This window comes from Eleutherodactylus coqui, chromosome 12, assembly GCF_035609145.1.
Source record: "Eleutherodactylus coqui strain aEleCoq1 chromosome 12, aEleCoq1.hap1, whole genome shotgun sequence".
Taxonomy (NCBI): domain Eukaryota; kingdom Metazoa; phylum Chordata; class Amphibia; order Anura; family Eleutherodactylidae; genus Eleutherodactylus; species Eleutherodactylus coqui.
In genome coordinates, this window is record NC_089848.1 from 1,533,073 (window position 1) to 1,552,246 (window position 19,174).

General features: G+C 49.3%; 1 protein-coding gene across 1 annotated transcript in view; it reads left to right on the forward strand.

Moving 5' to 3' along the window:
• Nucleotides 1-19,174, forward strand: part of GRB10 (growth factor receptor bound protein 10) — a 194,466-nt gene that overhangs the window by 53,623 nt on the left and 121,669 nt on the right. Inside the window, exons 3-4 of the mRNA XM_066585200.1 lie at nucleotides 8,707-8,791; nucleotides 17,490-17,706. Coding sequence (XP_066441297.1) covers nucleotides 8,707-8,791; nucleotides 17,490-17,706 — 302 coding nt within the window. The remainder of the gene's footprint in view (nucleotides 1-8,706; nucleotides 8,792-17,489; nucleotides 17,707-19,174) is intronic.

Sequence of the window (19,174 nt, forward strand, 5' to 3'; positions counted from 1 at the left end):
GCCATCGTTTATGTAGGAGCACCGCAGCCAGTATGTGTGGGACGAGGGGTGGCCATCGTTTATGTAGGAGCACCGCAGCCAGTATGTGGGGGACGAGGGGCGGCCATCGTTTATGTAGGAGCACCGCAGCCAGTATGTGTGGGACGAGGGGCGGCCATCGTTTATGTAGGAGCACCGCAGCCAGTATGTGGGGACGAGGGGCGGCCATCGTTTATGTAGGAGCACCGCAGGCAGTATGTGCAGGACGAGGGGCGGCCATCGTTTATGTAGGAGCACCGCAGCCAGTATGTGGGGGACGAGGGGCGGCCATCGTTTATGTAGGAGCACCGCAGCCAGTATGTGCGGGACGAGGGGCGGCCATCGTTTATGTAGGAGCACCGCAGGCAGTATGTGCAGGACGAGGGGCGGCCATCGTTTATGTAGGAGCACCGCAGCCAGTATATGCGGGACGAGGGGCGGCCATCGTTTATGTAGGAGCACCGCAGTCAGTATGTGGGGGACGAGGGGCGGCCATCGTTTATGTAGGAGCACCACAGCCAGTATGTGCAGGACGAGGGGCGGCCATCGTTTATGTAGGAGCACCGCAGCCAGTATGTGCAGGACGAGGGGCGGCCATCGTTTATGTAGGAGCACCGCAGCCAGTATGTGTGGGGGTGAGGGGCGGCCATCGTTTATGTAGAAGCACCGCAGCCAGTATGTGGGGGTGAGGGGGTGGCCATCGTTTATGTAGGAGCACCGCAGCCAGTATGTGGGGGACGAGGGGCGGCCATCGTTTATGTAGGAGCACCGCAGCCGGTATGTGGGGGTGAGGGGGTGGCCATCGTTTATGTAGGAGCACCGCAGCCAGTAGGTGGGGGACGAGGGGCGGCCATCGTTTATGTAGGAGCACCGCAGCCGGTAGGTGGGGGTGAGGGGGTGGCCATCGTTTATGTAGGAGCACCGCAGCCAGTATGTGCAGGACGAGGGGCAGCCATCGTTTATGTAGGAGCACCGCATCCAGTATGTGGGGGACGAGGGGCGGCCATCGTTTATGTAGGAGCACCGCAGCCAGTATGTGTGGGATGAGGGGCGGCCATCGTTTATGTAGGAGCACCGCAGCCAGTATGTGGGGACGAGGGGCGGCCATCGTTTATGTAGGAGCACCGCAGCCAGTATGTGGGGGTGAGGGGTGGCCATCGTTTATGTAGGAGCACCGCAGCCAGTATGTGCAGGACGAGGGGCGGCCATCGTTTATGTAGGAGCACCGCAGCCAGTATGTGGGGGTGAGGGGTGGCCATCGTTTATGTAGGAGCACCGCAGCCAGTATGTGCGGGACGAGGGGCGGCCATCGTTTATGTAGGAGCACCGCTGCCAGTATGTGGGGGTGAGGGGCGGCCATCATTTATGTAGGAGCACCACAGCCAGTATGTGGGGACGAGGGGCGGCCATCGTTTATGTAGGAGCACCGCAGCCAGTATATACAGAACGAGGGGCGGCCATCGGTTATGTAGGAGCACCGCAGCCAGTATATACAGGACGAGGGGCGGCCATCGTTTATGTAGGAGCACCGCAGCCAGTATGTGGCGGACGAGGGGCGGCCATCGTTTATGTAGGAGCACCGCAGCCAGTATGTGGCGGACGAGGGGCGGCCATCGTTTATGTAGGAGCACCGTAGCCAGTATGTGCGGCACGAGGGGCGGCCATCGTTTATGTAGGAGCACCGCAGCCAGTATGTGGGGGACGAGGGGCGGCCATCGTTTATGTAGGAGCACCGCAGCCAGTATGTGGGGACGAGGGGCGGCCATCGTTTATGTAGAAGCACCGCAGCCAGTATGTGGGGGTGAGGGGGTGGCCATCGTTTATGTAGGAGCACCGCAGCCAGTATGTGGGGGTGAGGGGCGGCCATCGTTTATGTAGGAGCACCGCAGCCGGTATGTGGGGGTGAGGGGGTGGCCATCGTTTATGTAGGAGCACCGTAGCCAGTATGTGGGGGACGAGGGGCGGCCATCGTTTATGTAGGAGCACCGTAGCCAGTATGTGGGGGACGAGGGGCGGCCATCGTTTATGTAGGAGCACCGTAGCCAGTATGTGCGGCACGAGGGGCGGCCATCGTTTATGTAGGAGCACCGCAGCCAGTATGTGGGGGATGAGGGGCGGCCATCGTTTATGTAGGAGCACTGCAGCCAGTATGTACAGGACAAGGGGCGGCCATCGTTTATGTAGGAGCACCGCAGCCAGTATGTACAGGACGAGGGGCGGCCATCGCTTATGTAGGAGCACCGCAGCCAGTATGTGGGGGACGAGGGGCGGCCATCGTTTATATAGGAGCACCACAGCCAGTATGTGCAGGACGAGGGGCGGCCATCGTTTATATAGGAGCACCGCAGCCAGTATGTGGGGGGACGAGGGGCGGCCATCGTTTATGTAGGAGCACCGCAGCCAGTATGTGCGGGGACGAGGGGCGGCCATCGTTTATGTAGGAGCACCGCAGCCAGTATGAGGGGGACGAGGGGCGGCCATCGTTTGCCCAACGCTTGTTTATTAGAAAGCATAAAATAAACAAAACACAGCCTTAACTTCAGGCATAAAACACAATCCTGCTTATCTAGCACTTACTATACAGAGTCCGTCGTTGACTATACGGACTGCTCGCTGCAGCCGCACGAAAACCACACACTTGTTCCAAAGTCCAGTTTGTCCCTTGGTCAGGGATAAGGCGTCTCCTGAGACCAGCAGCTTCCAGCGTACTTAGCTGCACCCGACCTCCCCTCTCTCTGCCGCCTGCAGACTTTATGGTTCACTACCCAGCCTCTACACCTGGGGAGCTAATCCCCCATAATAAGACCTGGAGTGGAGGGGGTGGAATGGACAGCCCCACTACCAAGCCTGCCATCCATTTCAGAAAAACCAGGCCCAAACATGTTTTACACAAACCTCTCCAGCAACTAAATTTGTTTGAGATCATGTCACCCCTGTTCCCCCCCCCCCCCCCCCAAACATCTGACCCAAGGTGGAACATGCCGGCCATCCATTATTATCCCCTTCAGTGCCTCACAATACAGGGAGGGGAGGTAGATTCTTTGTGTGTGTGTGTGTGTGTGTGTGTGTGTGTGTGTGTGTGTGTGTGTGTTACACACACAGAGGGGCCGTGGATTCGTGGGGAGACGTGGATTCTCCTCAGTATGCAAACCATTTCCCTGGGCTTCATGGTTTCTGAGAAAAGAACTCTCTCATGTATCGTAGATGTTCATTTTTTTTACGCTTAGGAAAAGTAAAGGGGTTCGCAACTTCAATATTCAACTCTATTAGGATGTAAAGAATGGTCGTGGCAAATTTCATGTTTGTGAGATTCATATGTTAGTTACATTACATAGGGTGATATGGGGTCACTTACTTTTGCAATTGGCATGGAATAATCGAATTGTGACCCATTTACTTTCCCTATTTATGACGTAAGAAATTGTCAATTTTCAAGTTTGTACGACATCGGGAAGTTAGAGTATTAGTGGCGAGTCAGTCACCCTTACTGGTCAATTTACAGTAATATTCTGAAATAGAATAAAAAGCAGAGATTTAACTATTTATGGTGTCTTCTATATACCTTATATATGGATGTGTATCTTTGCCTCTTTATGTGCATTTCTATGACCACCTCTGTTTAGTACAGGGCATGCATGCAGGTGTTGGTTGGACTCGGACATGTGGCCACGGGGCTGCAGGGCTGTGTTGCTGATCACCCTGTGTGGTATGTGTGCTCCCAGCATGCACCACTGCTCCCAGATTTATATGTATATTCATTTCTTTGTGATAATGTAAAATGAAACCGTTTTATTTGTGGGAATCGCATAGAACACACTTTGTCCCTGCCGAGGTGGGTTTTTGCTGCTGTAGAAGAGTCCGGGGTGAACCGGCCGCCTGCAGTCCAGACCTTCACCCATATACTACATCCATCACAACAGCTTCACAGGAGAAGAGTCTGGGGTGAACCGGCCGCCTGCAGTCCAGACCTTCCACCACATACTGCATCCATCACAACAGCATGGCTTCACAGAAGAAGAGTCCAGGGTGAACTGACCGCCTGCAGTCCAGACCTTCCACCATATACTACATCCACCACAACAGCTTCACAGGAGAAGAGTCCAGGGAGAACCGGCTGCCTGGAGTCCAGACCTTCCATCATATACTACATCTATCACAGCAGCTTCACAGGAGAAGAGTCCGGGTGGTATGTGTGCTCCCAGCATGCACCACTGCTCTCAGATTTATATGTATAATAATTTCTTTGTGATAATGTAAAATGAAACTGTTTTATTTGTGGGAATCGCATAGAACACACTTTGTCCCTGCCGAGGCGGGTTTTTGCTGCTGTAGAGGAGTCTGGGGTGAACTGACCGCCTGCAGTCCAGACCTTCCACCACATACTGCATCCATCACAACAGCTTCACAGGAGAAGAGTCCGGGGTGGACTGACCGCCTGCAGTCCAGACCTTCCACCACATACTGCATCCATCACAACAGCTTCACAGGAGAAGAGTCTGGGGTGAACTGACGGCCTGCAGTCCAGACCTTCCACCACATACTGCATCCATCACAACAGCATGGCTTCACAGAAGAGTAGTCCGGGGTGAACTGACCGCCTGCAGTCCAGACCTTCACCCATATACTGCATCCATCACAACAGCTTCACAGGAGAAGAGTCTGGGGTGAACTGACGGCCTGCAGTCCAGACCTTCCACCACATACTGCATCCATCACAACAGCTTCACAGGAGAAGAGTCTGGGGTGAACTGACCGCCTGCAGTCCAGACCTTCCACCACATACTGCATCCATCACAACAGCTTCACAGGAGAAGAGTCCGGGGTGAACTGACTGCCTGCAGTACAGACCTTCCACCACATACTGCATCTATCACAACAGCATGGCTTCACAGGAGAAGAGTCCGGGGTGAACTGACTGCCTGCAGTACAGACCTTCACCCATATACTGCATCCATCACAACAGCATGGCTTCACAGGAGAAGAGTCCGGGGTGAACTGACTGCCTGCAGTCCAGACCTTCACCCATATACTGCATCCATCACAACAGCATGGCTTCACAGAAGAAGAGTCCGGAGTGAACTGACCACCTGCAGTCCAGACCTTCCACCATATACTGCATCCATCACAACAGCATGGCTTCACAGAAGAGTAGTCCGGGGTGAACTGACCACCTGCAGTCCAGACCTTCCACCATATACTGCATCCATCACAACAGCTTCACAGGAGAAGAGTCCGGGGTGAACTGACCGCCTGCAGTCCAGACCTTCACCCATATACTGCATCCATCACAACAGCATGGCTTCACAGGAGAAGAGTCCGGGGTGAACTGACTGCCTGCAGTCCAGACCTTCACCCATATACTGCATCCATCACAACAGCATGGCTTCACAGAAGAAGAGTCCGGAGTGAACTGACCACCTGCAGTCCAGACCTTCCACCATATACTGCATCCATCACAACAGCATGGCTTCACAGAAGAGTAGTCCGGGGTGAACTGACCACCTGCAGTCCAGACCTTCCACCATATACTGCATCCATCACAACAGCTTCACAGGAGAAGAGTCCGGGGTGAACTGACCGCCTGCAGTCCAGACCTTCACCCATATACTGCATCCATCACAACAGCATGGCTTCACAGGAGTAGTCCGGGGTGAACTGACTGCCTGCAGTACAGACCTTCACCCATATACTGCATCCATCACAACAGCATGGCTCCACAGGAGAAGAGTCCGGGGTGAACCGGCCGCCTGCAATAGTAAACATTTGGTGCATTATGCAAGGCCAATAAGCCCCAGGACTGTTGAGCAGCTAGAATCTGACATCAGACAAGAAACGGACAACATTCCTCCCCCAGAACTCCAGCAATTGTCTCCTCCCTTCCCAGACCTTTACTGACTGATGTCTACCAATGTGTAGCACCTCTTTTGACATGGCCCTGCCCCAACTCCTGTAAGATGTGTGCTGCCACCATTTTCTAAATAAGTAAAAAAATTTTTTTTTTTTTTTTTTTTGGCTCTCCCTTTTCCCCGCTGATGTCATGTTCTACTGTGAATACAATATGGTTACATGAGATTTCAACATCATTACATTCTTTACACTTTTTTTTCTACAACTTTAATTCTAAAAAAGTTGGGACCCTGTAAAATGTGAACAGTCCATGGAATCTTACTACAGACTGCAGCGGCAGTGGGTGTTTTAGGTCAAAATGGGCCATGTCCTTAAGGGGTTAAAGGGATGAGCCTTATTTTCAAATCTGTCGCTTTGTGGTAATCTTTTGAATGCTTTTACTTAACGCAATTCTGATATAGTTTGTGACATTGTAGTTTGTTAAAGACAAAACTCATTAAAAATTTACCACCATTAATAAAGACACTGTACAGAAAATTTTGGAAAAATTTGCAATTTTCTAACTTTGCAACAATTGTTTTTTTGTTTTTTTTTAAGACCATCAAACCCCACAAACAGTTAATAATTCACATTTACCATAGGCCTGCTTTTATAGTCCAATCATTTTTATGGATTCCATAAAGTAATTTTCCATATTGAGGCTGGGCTAACATGGTTGTAAGTAGTTGTGCACTAAGTGCTTGCGTGACCCCAAACCACACATACTATCATGGCATGTGTGTAATGCGCATCAAGGACTCGTTACAAAATTATAAGCGTAGATTTCAGAAACCCCCATGAATCGTACCATTTTAAAAACTCTACCTCTTTGACGTATTCAAAATGGTGTTTAGGAAGCTTGTTAGCTCTTTAGATGTTTCGCAGGACTTGAGGAAAAGCACTTCAGAAACTAGAGCAGTGTTTTGGGGTTTTTTTTTCCTCTTAACAGTGCCGCATACTGCAGTTTTTCTGGAATAGCTCTGTTGCAGCAGTGCTGAGCTCGCTGCCGGATTGATGAAGTCCACTGTTGGTTTTAGACTTGGTTCTGCACCCTCTAGCTCAGTAGGTGTGACGTAATGTAGTCACATCTGTGGGTAATTAGCTGGGTATTTACCTGGGCTGGATACCAAGCTAAGGTGCTGTGAATTGCCAGTTGCTTGCTGTCTGAGCTGGTAGTAAGTGGCTCCCATGGACAGCGTGGTCTCCACTGTTACATGGACAGAAGACCGCTCCGTGTGTTGCGGCTTCACCACCAGCTAAGTGTGGTGTTTCATTTGTGTTTCCTTTTGGTGTTTGCTTTGTCCTTTTTTGTTGGCCAAGTAGGGTTACTTGGGTCCCAGGGCCGCGTGCAGGCCCGCATCTATCGAAGCGATCAGTCTGCCATGCTAGGCAGGGATCTCTCCCTCGTCGTCACGGATTTAGGGAAAGACTCCGCGTTTTATTTTGTGTTTATTTCAGTTGCTGCACTTTGGGCAATTATTGTGCTGGTCCATAATTTGTGGACCTTACACTCTAGTAGGCCCTAATGCGCAACTTCTTTACTAGTCCCGTAAGTAACACATTATCACAAAATTTTGGGGTCTGTGATGCATCCGATGAGGTCCACCAGTGGTTTTTTTTTTTTTGTAAAACTGAAGTTGGGGGTTTTCTGATGAAATTCTGGGCGTATTTAATTAACAGTCTGGGCAATAAAATCAACTGAGTCCCCCCACCCCCCCTCTGAAAATGAGCTCTACCTGGGTCCTTCCTGAAGTGAGTTTTTGGGCACCTCCAGTGAGTTCAGACTCCCTTGATGACAATGCCAGTGGGGTCATCCTCACTAGCTGATTCTGAGTCTTAACAGTTATTGTGTAAACCTCCTGTGGGCCATACTAAATATATAATTTGGCCATATTAAATATATAATTTTATACACTCAAAAGAGGAAAAATAATGGGTGAGGGAGGACACCAATCACTGGGATGGGGTGACCACGGGACGGGGCAGGAACACAGCAGGAACCCTTTTTTTTTTTTTTTTTTTTTTTTATTTATTTATTTTTTGTTCTGCCATTCTTCTCTGCAGAACCTCTCAAGCTCTGTCATGTTAGGTGGGGGCTTTCAGGTCTCTCCAGGGATGTTCCTTTGGGTTTAAGTCGGGGCTTTGGTTGGCACCTCAAGGACCCTCAGAGTTGTTGACTTGGCTGTTTCCTTAGGGTCATTCTCTTGTTGGAAGGTGACCCTTTTGCCCGATCTGAGGGCTCTCGATTGGGTTTGTATTAAGATTACCTCTGTACTGTGCGCCATTCAGCTTTCTGTCAGACCTGACCGGTCTCCCTCTCCCAGCTGCTGAACACCCCCATGGCATGATACTGCAACCACCAGGGTTCACTCTAGAAATGAGCGGCGCCTGGTTTCCTCAAAACAGAATGCTTAGAATTGAGCAAAAAAGTTAAATCTTTGACTGGGGAACAAGGTTCTCTGCCATAAGGACCAAAAGGACCATGTCCTCAGACCAAACTCCAGGTGGGCTTTAATTTCCTATATTCCTTAAACAAGCGTTTTATCGTGCCAATCTACATTGGGCAACGGTTGGGAGTGAACGTTCAGTCCGCTGATCATCGCTCACTGTAAAGATGCCTTTTAGATGTTTAACTCCTGATGCTTTCTTGACTTCGACTTGTTACTACAAATCTGAGATCTACTATTGTAAGAGGTTTTCTAGGTGGTGAAGGCTCTGTTGACAATTAAGCCAATATAATTTTACAAGTTTTCTATATTTCAATGCTGTAAAAATGTATTTCTGATCTTTGTGTATTTCCAGGACAATGTGGATCCGACAACCGGATGCTCACAGAGGGGGTTGGTGAACACTGGCTATACATCTAAAAGTATATCCATAAACCAAGGTAAGCATGTAGCCATGAGGCAAGAAAGCATCCTTCATACAAAACTCTACTGCCTCCGTTACCATGTTGAGGCTGCTGAAGCCACGAGAATCATGAACCCAGGACGGGTATGCACGTTGTGCCCGTTTTATGTGGCGGTCTGAAACATTAGTGTTTCAGAATAAACCTTTGTCAAAAACAATCCAGCCACCAGTAGAAGTTGTCATTTTGCTGCAAAATCCGTCCTGCAGTCCCATCTCAGACAGATCTCTAAATGCTGAGAGTTGTGGTAATTAGATGGACTGTCAGCGGAGGCCCTAAAAGTGGTCCCCCCCCCCTTGGCCTATAAGAGGCTCTCGGAGGCTCCTTGTGTGCAGTGACCTCTTCCACTTGTGTAGAGCTTGTTGACCGCTACACGCCTCTACGACGCAGAGAAGGGATTTCACCCCGTTACCAGAGTCTGAGAAGGGGTGCATTATTGGGATGTGAGAAGCTGGATGGCTGTACCGATGAATTGTCTCCCACCGGCCGTTCTGACCAGACTGTTAGGAGGTGTTGGGACCAGTGAATATGTGAGGGTACGCACACATGTCAACTGGGCTTGGGACCCCTTCAACAAACCACCAGTAGGGAGGAGCATCCGAGAAGCACAAACTGCTTCCAGTGTTTCAGAGCAAAACAATGTATTGTGGACCAAAGAACACTTAAATAGAGACACTGGTACCCTGTTGGGCTGCCTCAAGCTTTGATGTAAGATGTGATACAGAGGCTGACAGGAAGACCTACAGGTTACTGTAACTGAGCCTCTAGAGTGGAAACTCATAGGCTGTCGAAGCTGGCACCCCAGATGGTACCATACATGTTATAGTGGTGGTAAATCTAATCTGGTGGCCAGGTATCCATGGCAGTATGACAATGTTGTGGGGGCTTCCTGGGACCCCCTTGTGTGCATGGCTGTGCATTATCCTGCTACCTCTTGGAAGCCGCCATGAGAGGAACACATGTGGCTGCAGGATGTCCTGAACATAGCACTGAGCAGTCCTTATCCCTTGTGCCACCACTAGGGGGTACCGACTGTTGTATGCGATGGTTCCCAAAACCATCACCCCAGCAGTGGGGGCAGTAGTAGTGGTCTCCAGGCATCAACATGGCCGTTGTTGGTGACCAAACTAAATCTGGATCCGTCAGACAATTCGGTTCCACTCTGTTGCAGTCCGATTTTGCTGAAATACTGAAATACTGCTTTTTCTTATGTTCCAAAGCGAGACAGCTGGGTGGAAAGCAGGCAAGCCCCATTGTGTTCAGTGGGGTCTGTCCAACGGTGTTTGGTTAGGCTCTGTCCAGAGACTGAACCGTTTGGCTGTGGGGACTCCCCTTACCTACTCTCAAAATGGAGCAGAAAAGCGGAATTCCCAGCGCAGGTGTGAAAACACCCTTAAGGAGCAAAATCTCCTCTTTTCTCAGTGTTCAATATGTAGAGACAACATAAGTCTCCTCCCTCTAGCTCAATGAGAGCTAAAAATGACGAGGAGGCTTGCAGAAGAGAGCAGGATTAAAGTCCTATAATGGCTGGAAGTATCGTTGTCCCTGACTGGGTATTCTGGAAGGTCCTCTGCAAGTGCGCGCACACTTAGAGGAATTTTAGATCAAATGACACCCAAGGATTGTGGCGCTTGAGTCCACTGTATTGGGTCTTAAAAGTTTGGTTACCGGCTGCTGAGTGCTATCCCTGGCTCTTCTAGCCTCCCCTTCATTGAAATCGTTACTAATTCAGACGTTTTAAAAGCTTGCATAAATAAGAGCCCCCCATCCCATGGTGTCTTCCCACACTTGGTTTGGTGCAGCCCATTTCTTTCAGTAGATTGACAGGCCATCTTCAGCTGAACAGAACAGTAAGGCCTCCCTTACAGACGGTTTTTAATGCTGCGTTTACTGCGGATTCAGCTGCGTTGTCATGTATTTTGCCAGCATTTTCAGCACAGCAGGAAGCGTAGCCAAGGAAACTGAAGAAAAAAACAATCAATGCTCCCCTATCTGGTGCCGTCCGGGTGTCTGTCGCTGCACTCCAGGCAGACTGCCGGGCACTCGTCGGTGCCGATGGAGCATCTTTTGCTAATGACGCAGTTAGAAGACCCCACCTCCCATGAAGAGATTGGTCTGATTGGCTAAGCCCCACGAGCTCAGCCAATCAGCGAGCACTGGATACACCAATCGCAGCCATTCATTGAATGGCTCTCGTTGGTTCAAGGAGCACTGGCTTTGATTGGCTCCTCGAGTGCTCTGATTAGCTCAGCCAGCGGTCTCTTGCCTTTTAGGCGAGGTTTCAAATCCTGTCACTAACTAAAGATGCTCCATCAGCACTGAAAAGTGCCCGGATCTCCAGAGAGCAACAGAAGGGACCCAGATTATATATATTAAAAATTTTTTTTTTTTTTAGGTAGTGTAGCTAGTGTTTGTGTTTAGTGCTGCCAAAAATGTGGTACCAAGTTGTGCTACATTTTCAGCAGCGCTGCAACCACTACCCATTCATTTCAATGGGCCACACAGGGCTAAAAACGGCCAAAGATGATCATGCAGCGTTGACGCTTGTAAGGCTTGAGGGACAGAAAGAAGGGAAAGCCTCATGGTATCTGGGAGCTTTATGTACATGATGGATGGATGATATGTCACCCTCTATGGAGCCTCATGGGATCTGGGAGCTTTATGTACATGATGGATGGATGATATGCCACCCTCTATGGAGCCTCATGGGATCTGGGAGCTTTATGTACATGATGGATGGATGGATGATATGTCACCCTCTATGGAGCCTCATGGGATCTGGGAGCTTTATGTACATGATGGATGATATGTCACCCTCTATGGAGCCTCATGGGATCTGGGAGCTTTATGTACATGATGGATGGATGGATGATATGTCACTTTCTATGGAGCCTCATGGGATCTGGGAGCTTTATGTACATGATGGATGGATGGATGATATGTCACTTTCTATGGAGCCTCATGGGATCTGGGAGCTTTATGTACATGATGGATGGATGATATGTCACCCTCTATGGAGCCTCATGGGATCTGGGAGCTTTATGTACATGATGGATGGATATGTCACTTTCTATGGAGCCTCATGGGATCTGGGAGCTTTATGTACATGATGGATGATATGTCACCTTCTATGGGGCCTCATGGGATCTGGGAGCTTTATGTACATGATGGATGGATGATATGTCACCCTCTATGGAGCCTCATGGGATCTGGGAGCTTTATGTACATGATGGATGGATGATATGTCACCCTCTATGGAGCGTCATGGGATCTAGGAGCATTATGTACATGATGGATGGATATGTCACCTTCTATGGGTCACCTTCTATGGAGCCTCATGGGATCTGGGAGCTTTATGTACATGATGGATGGATGATATGTCACCCTCTATGGAGCCTCATGGGATCTGGGAGCTTTATGTACATGATGGATGGATATGTCACTTTCTATGGAGCCTCATGGGATCTGGGAGCTTTATGTACATGATGGATGGATGATATGTCACCTTCTATGGGTCACCCTCTATGGAGCCTCATGGGATCTGGGAGCTTTATGTACATGATGGATGGATATGTCACCGTCTTAGGAGCCTCATGGGATCTGGGAGCTTTATGTACATGATGGATGGATGATATGTCACCCTCTATGGAGCCTCATGGGATCTGGGAGCTTTATGTACATGATGGATGGATGATAGGTCACTCCCTATGGAGCCTCATGGGATCTGGGAGCTTTATGTACATGATGGATGGATGATAGGTCACCCTCTATGGAGCCTCATGGGATCTGGGAGCTTTATGTACATGATGGATGGATGATCTGTCACCTATGGAACCTCATGGGATCTGGGAGCTTTATGTACATGATGGATGGATGATATGTCACCCTCTATGGAGCCTCATGGGATCTGGGAGCTTTATGTACATGATGGATGGATATGTCACTTTCTATGGAGCCTCATAGGATCTGGGAGCTTTATGTACATGATGGATGGATGATATGTCACCTTCTATGGGTCACCTTCTATGGAGCCTCATGGGATCTGGGAGCTTTATTTACATGATGGATGGATGATATGTCACCTTCTATGGAGCCTCATGGGATCTGGGAGCTTTATGTACATGATGGATGGATGATATGTCACCCTCTATGGAGCCTCATGGGATCTGGGAGCTTTATGTACATGATGGATGGATGATAGGTCACCTTCTATGGAGCCTCATGGGATCTGGGAGCTTTATGTACATGATGGATGGATGATATGCCACCCTCTATGGAGTCTCATGGGATCTGGGAGCTTTATGTACATGATGGATGGATGATATGCCACCCTCTATGGAGTCTCATGGGATCTGGGAGCTTTATGTACATGATGGATGGATGATATGTCACCCTCTATGGAGCCTCATGGGATCTGGGAGCTTTATGTACATGATGGATGGATATGTCACTTTCTATGGAGCCTCATGGGATCTGGGAGCTTTATGTACATGATGGATGGATGATATGTCACCTTCTATGGGTCACCCTCTATGGAGCCTCATGGGATCTGGGAGCTTTATGTACATGATGGATGGATATGTCACCGTCTTAGGAGCCTCATGGGATCTGGGAGCTTTATGTACATGATGGATGGATGATATGTCACCCTCTATGGAGCCTCATGGGATCTGGGAGCTTTATGTACATGATGGATGGATGATAGGTCACTCCCTATGGAGCCTCATGGGATCTGGGAGCTTTATGTACATGATGGATGGATGATAGGTCACCCTCTATGGAGCCTCATGGGATCTGGGAGCTTTATGTACATGATGGATGGATGATCTGTCACCTATGGAACCTCATGGGATCTGGGAGCTTTATGTACATGATGGATGGATGATATGTCACCCTCTATGGAGCCTCATGGGATCTGGGAGCTTTATGTACATGATGGATGGATATGTCACTTTCTATGGAGCCTCATAGGATCTGGGAGCTTTATGTACATGATGGATGGATGATATGTCACCTTCTATGGGTCACCTTCTATGGAGCCTCATGGGATCTGGGAGCTTTATTTACATGATGGATGGATGATATGTCACCTTCTATGGAGCCTCATGGGATCTGGGAGCTTTATGTACATGATGGATGGATGATATGTCACCCTCTATGGAGCCTCATGGGATCTGGGAGCTTTATGTACATGATGGATGGATGATAGGTCACCTTCTATGGAGCCTCATGGGATCTGGGAGCTTTATGTACATGATGGATGGATGATATGCCACCCTCTATGGAGTCTCATGGGATCTGGGAGCTTTATGTACATGATGGATGGATGATATGCCACCCTCTATGGAGTCTCATGGGATCTGGGAGCTTTATGTACATGATGGATGGATGATATGTCACCCTCTATGGAGCCTCATGGGATCTGGGAGCTTTATATACATGATGGATGGATGATATGTCACCTATGGAGGAGGTTTTCTGGTTAACTATGATATGTTACAAAGGTCATTACTGGGTCAGATGAGGCTGGCAGAGAGTGAGTTCTGCCCAGTGATGGACTGGTTGGCAGCAGCAGATGATTGGCTGAAGAAAAATGGTGGGAAATGCCTGTGGTTGTCAGGCAGAATCATGTGGCCTGACAGTGGCTGGTGATTGGTCCAGAGGAACAAGCTGAGAGGAGCAGCAGTGAGATATGAAGGTGCAGAGATGTGGGCCATCATCATCTGGAAAGGAAGCAGCAAGCAGCATACCGGTGACAGCTCCCTGTTCCTGTCAGCTCCCCTCACAATTCCTGTCACAGCTTCAGACCCTGTGTGAAGATGGAGGACCTTCTGCAGCGGCTGATTGTTGGCGTTTATGAAGTGGACGGTGAGGAATAGCTGCGCAGATGTCTGGAATCCCCTGCACTTCAGCTTAGGACTTGTCAGAAGTGCCAGCCAGGAGGAGCTGCAGAGGACATTGTGTGAACGCTTGTATCTGAGGAGGACTTGTCAGTAGAAAACCACCAGCGAAGCGAACACAGGGGCTGCCTTTACCTTCATCTGATCGGAGGCGACTGAAACCTGGCAGCAGGAACAGTGCCCAGCAGATGCCACGCTAGCAGGAACAGTGCCCAGCAGATGCCACGCTAGCAGGAACAGTGCCCAGCAGATGCCACGCTAGCAGGAACAGTGCCCAGCAGATGCCACGCTAGCAGGAACAGTGCCCAGCAGATGCCACGCTAGCAGGAACAGTGCCCAGCAGATGCCACGCTAGCAGGAACAGTGCCCAGCAGATGCCACGCTAGCAGGAACAGTGCCCAGCAGATGCCACGCTAGCAGGAACAGTGCCCAGCAGATGCCAACAGCAAGTCCTGTACTGCTGCAGGTGCAGAGTACAGGTGAAGCTCTACAAGATGGCGACGGACCCTCTGCCAAGTCCTGTGCTGGTGCAGGGCACAGGTGAAGCTCTACAAGATGGCCACGGCACCTCTGCCAAGTCCTGTGCTGGTGCAGGGCACAGGTGAAGCTCTACAAGATGGCCACGGCACCTCTGCCAAGTCCTGTGCTGCTGCAGGCGCAGCATACAGGTCAAGGCCTACAAGTTGGTGAGACCCCCGGTTATCAGGTGGTACCGTGCGCGCGGTCCGTCGGCCCCGAGACAACCGCTGAGTCGGTTTTTGCACTTCGTTAAAAACTAGTACAAGGACTTTAGGCCCTCGCTTGTGATCCAGGACTGGCAGAGACTTGGAATACTTTGAGAAGTTCGATGTGCGCGGCCGTTCCTACTGGGTGCGTTCACACAGTGGCAATCCACAACAGATCTGTAACGGATACCGGCCCTTCAGCTACAGCGGTTTACTGAACGGCAGCCGGTACCGATACTTCACCAAAGCACTGCCTGCGCCTGGACCCGCTACTGAGAGCAGGTCACGTGACTGGTCAGGTGATGCAGAAGTGCGCTCAGTAGACCTGTGCAGGCAGCGAGCAGCGCTTTATGTATCTGTACTTGCTGCTAAGTCATCTCTGTAGCTGAAAGGCTGATATCGGCTGCGGACCCCCAGCTGATGCAGAAATGCTGTGGCTATTGGTGCAGATCTGCAGCATTTCTGCTACCTGTGAACACGGCCTTAAAGGGGTTTTCTCACTTTGCATATTTCTATTGATGACCTATCTTCAGGACAGGTCACCAATGGATGATTGGTGGGAATCCACCAATCAGCTGGTTTCCAGCGCCGCCATCACTACAGACTGCTCAGGAAGCGCTGACCATAGCACAGTGGCCCAGGTTGGTATTGCAGGCGCAGCTCCCATGGGGCAGATTTGTTAGTGATTAATGTGCCTGCTGCAGAAACAAGGCCATTTAGATGAATGGAACTTTCTGCAAGTATGCCTGGAGAGTTTATCCGATGGTGTGAGTACATACTATCCAGAACATCGAGGTTTGGTCATGTGGAAAGCAGATGGGGTTAATAGCCATGTTACTCGGTTACTGCAGATCGCCATAATGGCGTGATCGGGAAGGTGTAGCTGCAGATTGAGTTGAAGCGACCCTGCAGTTTCTGGCCTGACACTGGAGGCAGAGGGTAGATTACCTACAGTTGCTTCCTTCTGATCCGCTTGTTCCAGACTTTGTTTTTGTAGTCTGAAGATTGTCGGACTTCTTGGGTGACTGAAAATTGGACCTTTTAAACGGGCGAATCTGAGTGACTGCAGCTCTCGGTCCTGAGACACTACTTTGTTTCAAAACCACGGAGTCAATTTAAAGGGTTTTTCCAAGCAAAATGCTGTTTATGAACTCTTCAGAGTAGCTGTATACTCATGAAGTATACCACGCCTGTGGCCGGACCTTCTGGTAGATGCAGCAGCTACACAGACCCCGGACGTCCTCCGTAGTATATCATAGAAGTAGAAGCCGTGGCATCAATGGGTGTAGAAAATGCTGGTACGTTTATTCTCCCATAGTACAAATACGCGACATTTCTGTCCCCGATTGGACCTTTGTCAAGAGAATAAACGTCTCACTGTTTTCTACACCCATTGCTGCCACGTCTTCTACTTATGTGATACTATCCTCCAGAATAGGTCATCAGTAGGTGACTGGCTGGGGTCTGCCACTTGGAATCCTAGTCGATCAGATATTGCTGCTGCCATCATGGGTCGCAGCAGAAGCTGCGCTCAGACCTGTATAGTGGCCGGCGCTTGCAGTTACAAACTCCGGCCACTGCATGGGGGGCGGAGCAGCGGCTTCTGCTTCTGACACCTGTGTATTGTGGCGTTGATGGTGGGTGCCCAAATAGCGGACCCCAGCCAATCAACTATTGATCTATGTTTGCCTAGAAAACCCCTTTAGGATCCTTATACCAGTTGAATTCTTAGCCCACTGTAAAGAGCGCCAATTAACACACACCAGTTTCCTCTTACATGGGCTGAGAATCTGCGTACGGTGATGAGTGATCATTCCCATGGGCTGGAAATCTGGTCATAAAGGCAGATGAACAATCTAACGAACCGGCATGATCTCGTTGACTGGCTCTTCTACACGGCCTGATTGCTGAGCGAGTGTTCGCGTAATCACGGCGTGTAAATAGGCCTTTTAGGGTTAGAATGTAGCATTCTTGCTGTACAGCTGCCAGCGATCCAACGATCAGCAGGTTTCTCTTACTTGCATTCAGTTTGTCTTCTCCTTTCGTCCCCAGATGATGATGTTGACCTGGAGGCTCTGGTCAATGATATGAATTCTTCGCTGGACAGTTTATATTCTACCTGCAGCCGAGTGTCGGAATCTGTGCCACTCCTAAAAAATGGTCAGCTTAACCGGACCCAGCTTACAAACTCAGGAACCAACACCCTTCCGTCCATGCCATCAAGGCAGAAGATGCAACGATCCCAGCCCGTGCAAATACAAGCAGTCAGGTATAAGTAGCCTCTTTATGTCAACTTGTTACAAAGTCTCATTTCAGCTAGAACAAGGATTGATGTCCAGAGGCCACGACGAAGTACCACTCCTCTGGCATCGGGCCTGTTTCTGCCATGAGCACCACATGCATGGGTTTATACCTAAAATACAATGTGCTTGTCCCAGCAAGAGAATACAAGTAATCCTGTAGATATGAGACGTTTAACCCCTTGAGTGGCACGCCCGGAAATTTTGCGGGATGAGCTCCACTGCCCATAGTGATATAGCCCAGAAGATTTCCAGGCTATGTTTCACAATGGGAGCTGCAGAGCACAATGCGGTAAGCTGTGGCAGTGTGCTCTGCCTGCACAGACCCACAGAGAACAGGAAGATAAAACTGATCTGCCGGCAACTACCCGCATTTTCTTTTAAACTTCTGCACTGCATTGTTTACAGGTTGCCATGGAGACCATCGGCTTGTCAGAAGCCAGCCAATAGTCTCTCTGGCAGGGAGAGCTGGTGCTTGGCTGTCAGGGGATAGTCAGGCACCAGCTCTTACACAGCAGAGAATGGAGAAAACCTCCGATCTCTGCTGTTAACCCTTTACATGCTGCGGTCTATGTGACCACAGCATGTAAAGGGCTGTCACTATCGGACCCCCGGAATGGGATCAGGGGGTCCTGATGGGTCTCTGTGGAAGTCCCCTTAAGTAACAAAATTTAAAAAGTAAAAAAATAAAAACAGCTTTCTCCCTTCACTTTGTTAAAAATTAAAAACAAAATTACCCATGTGGTATCTGCGTCGTACTAAAAGGAAGTTAGTACATTATTTAACCCCTTAATGACACGGCCCCTCCCCCCCCCCCCCCCCCCCCTTTCGCTTTTTCCTTCCCCATTAAAAAAAATTCACAACTCCTTTATTTATCCACCGACGTCGCAGTATGAGGGCTGCTTTTTGCGGGACGAGTTGTATTTTTCAGCAGTGATATTTAATGTACTGAAAAACTTTTACTAAATTCTAAGTGGAGTAAAATGGAAAAAATGACATTCCGACATCTTTCAGTGCGTTTTTGTTTCTACGGCGCACAAACTGCAACAACAATAGCCTTATAACTTTATTCTATGGGTCAGTCCGATTACTACGACGCCAAACTTGGATAGTGTTTGTTTTTTGTGTCTCTTTTTTTTTTTTATTCAATTTTATATATTCCAAAAACTTAGATAAATGAAGCCTGGAGTTCATCCCGCAATAAACACGGCCGTCCAGAGCGCTGGCGATGGGAACAACATTATTACGGCTCCTGGAATGTGGCGACACAAAAGCAAACCTTTAAGGAAAAAAATGTTTTAAATGTACAAAAATAGCAAAACCTAAAACACTATTAACTCGGTATCGCCGGAATCATGTGACGCAGAGAATATCGTTATCACACTATTTATTCTGAACGCTGAACGCCGTAAACATGGAATCCATAAAACAAATGGC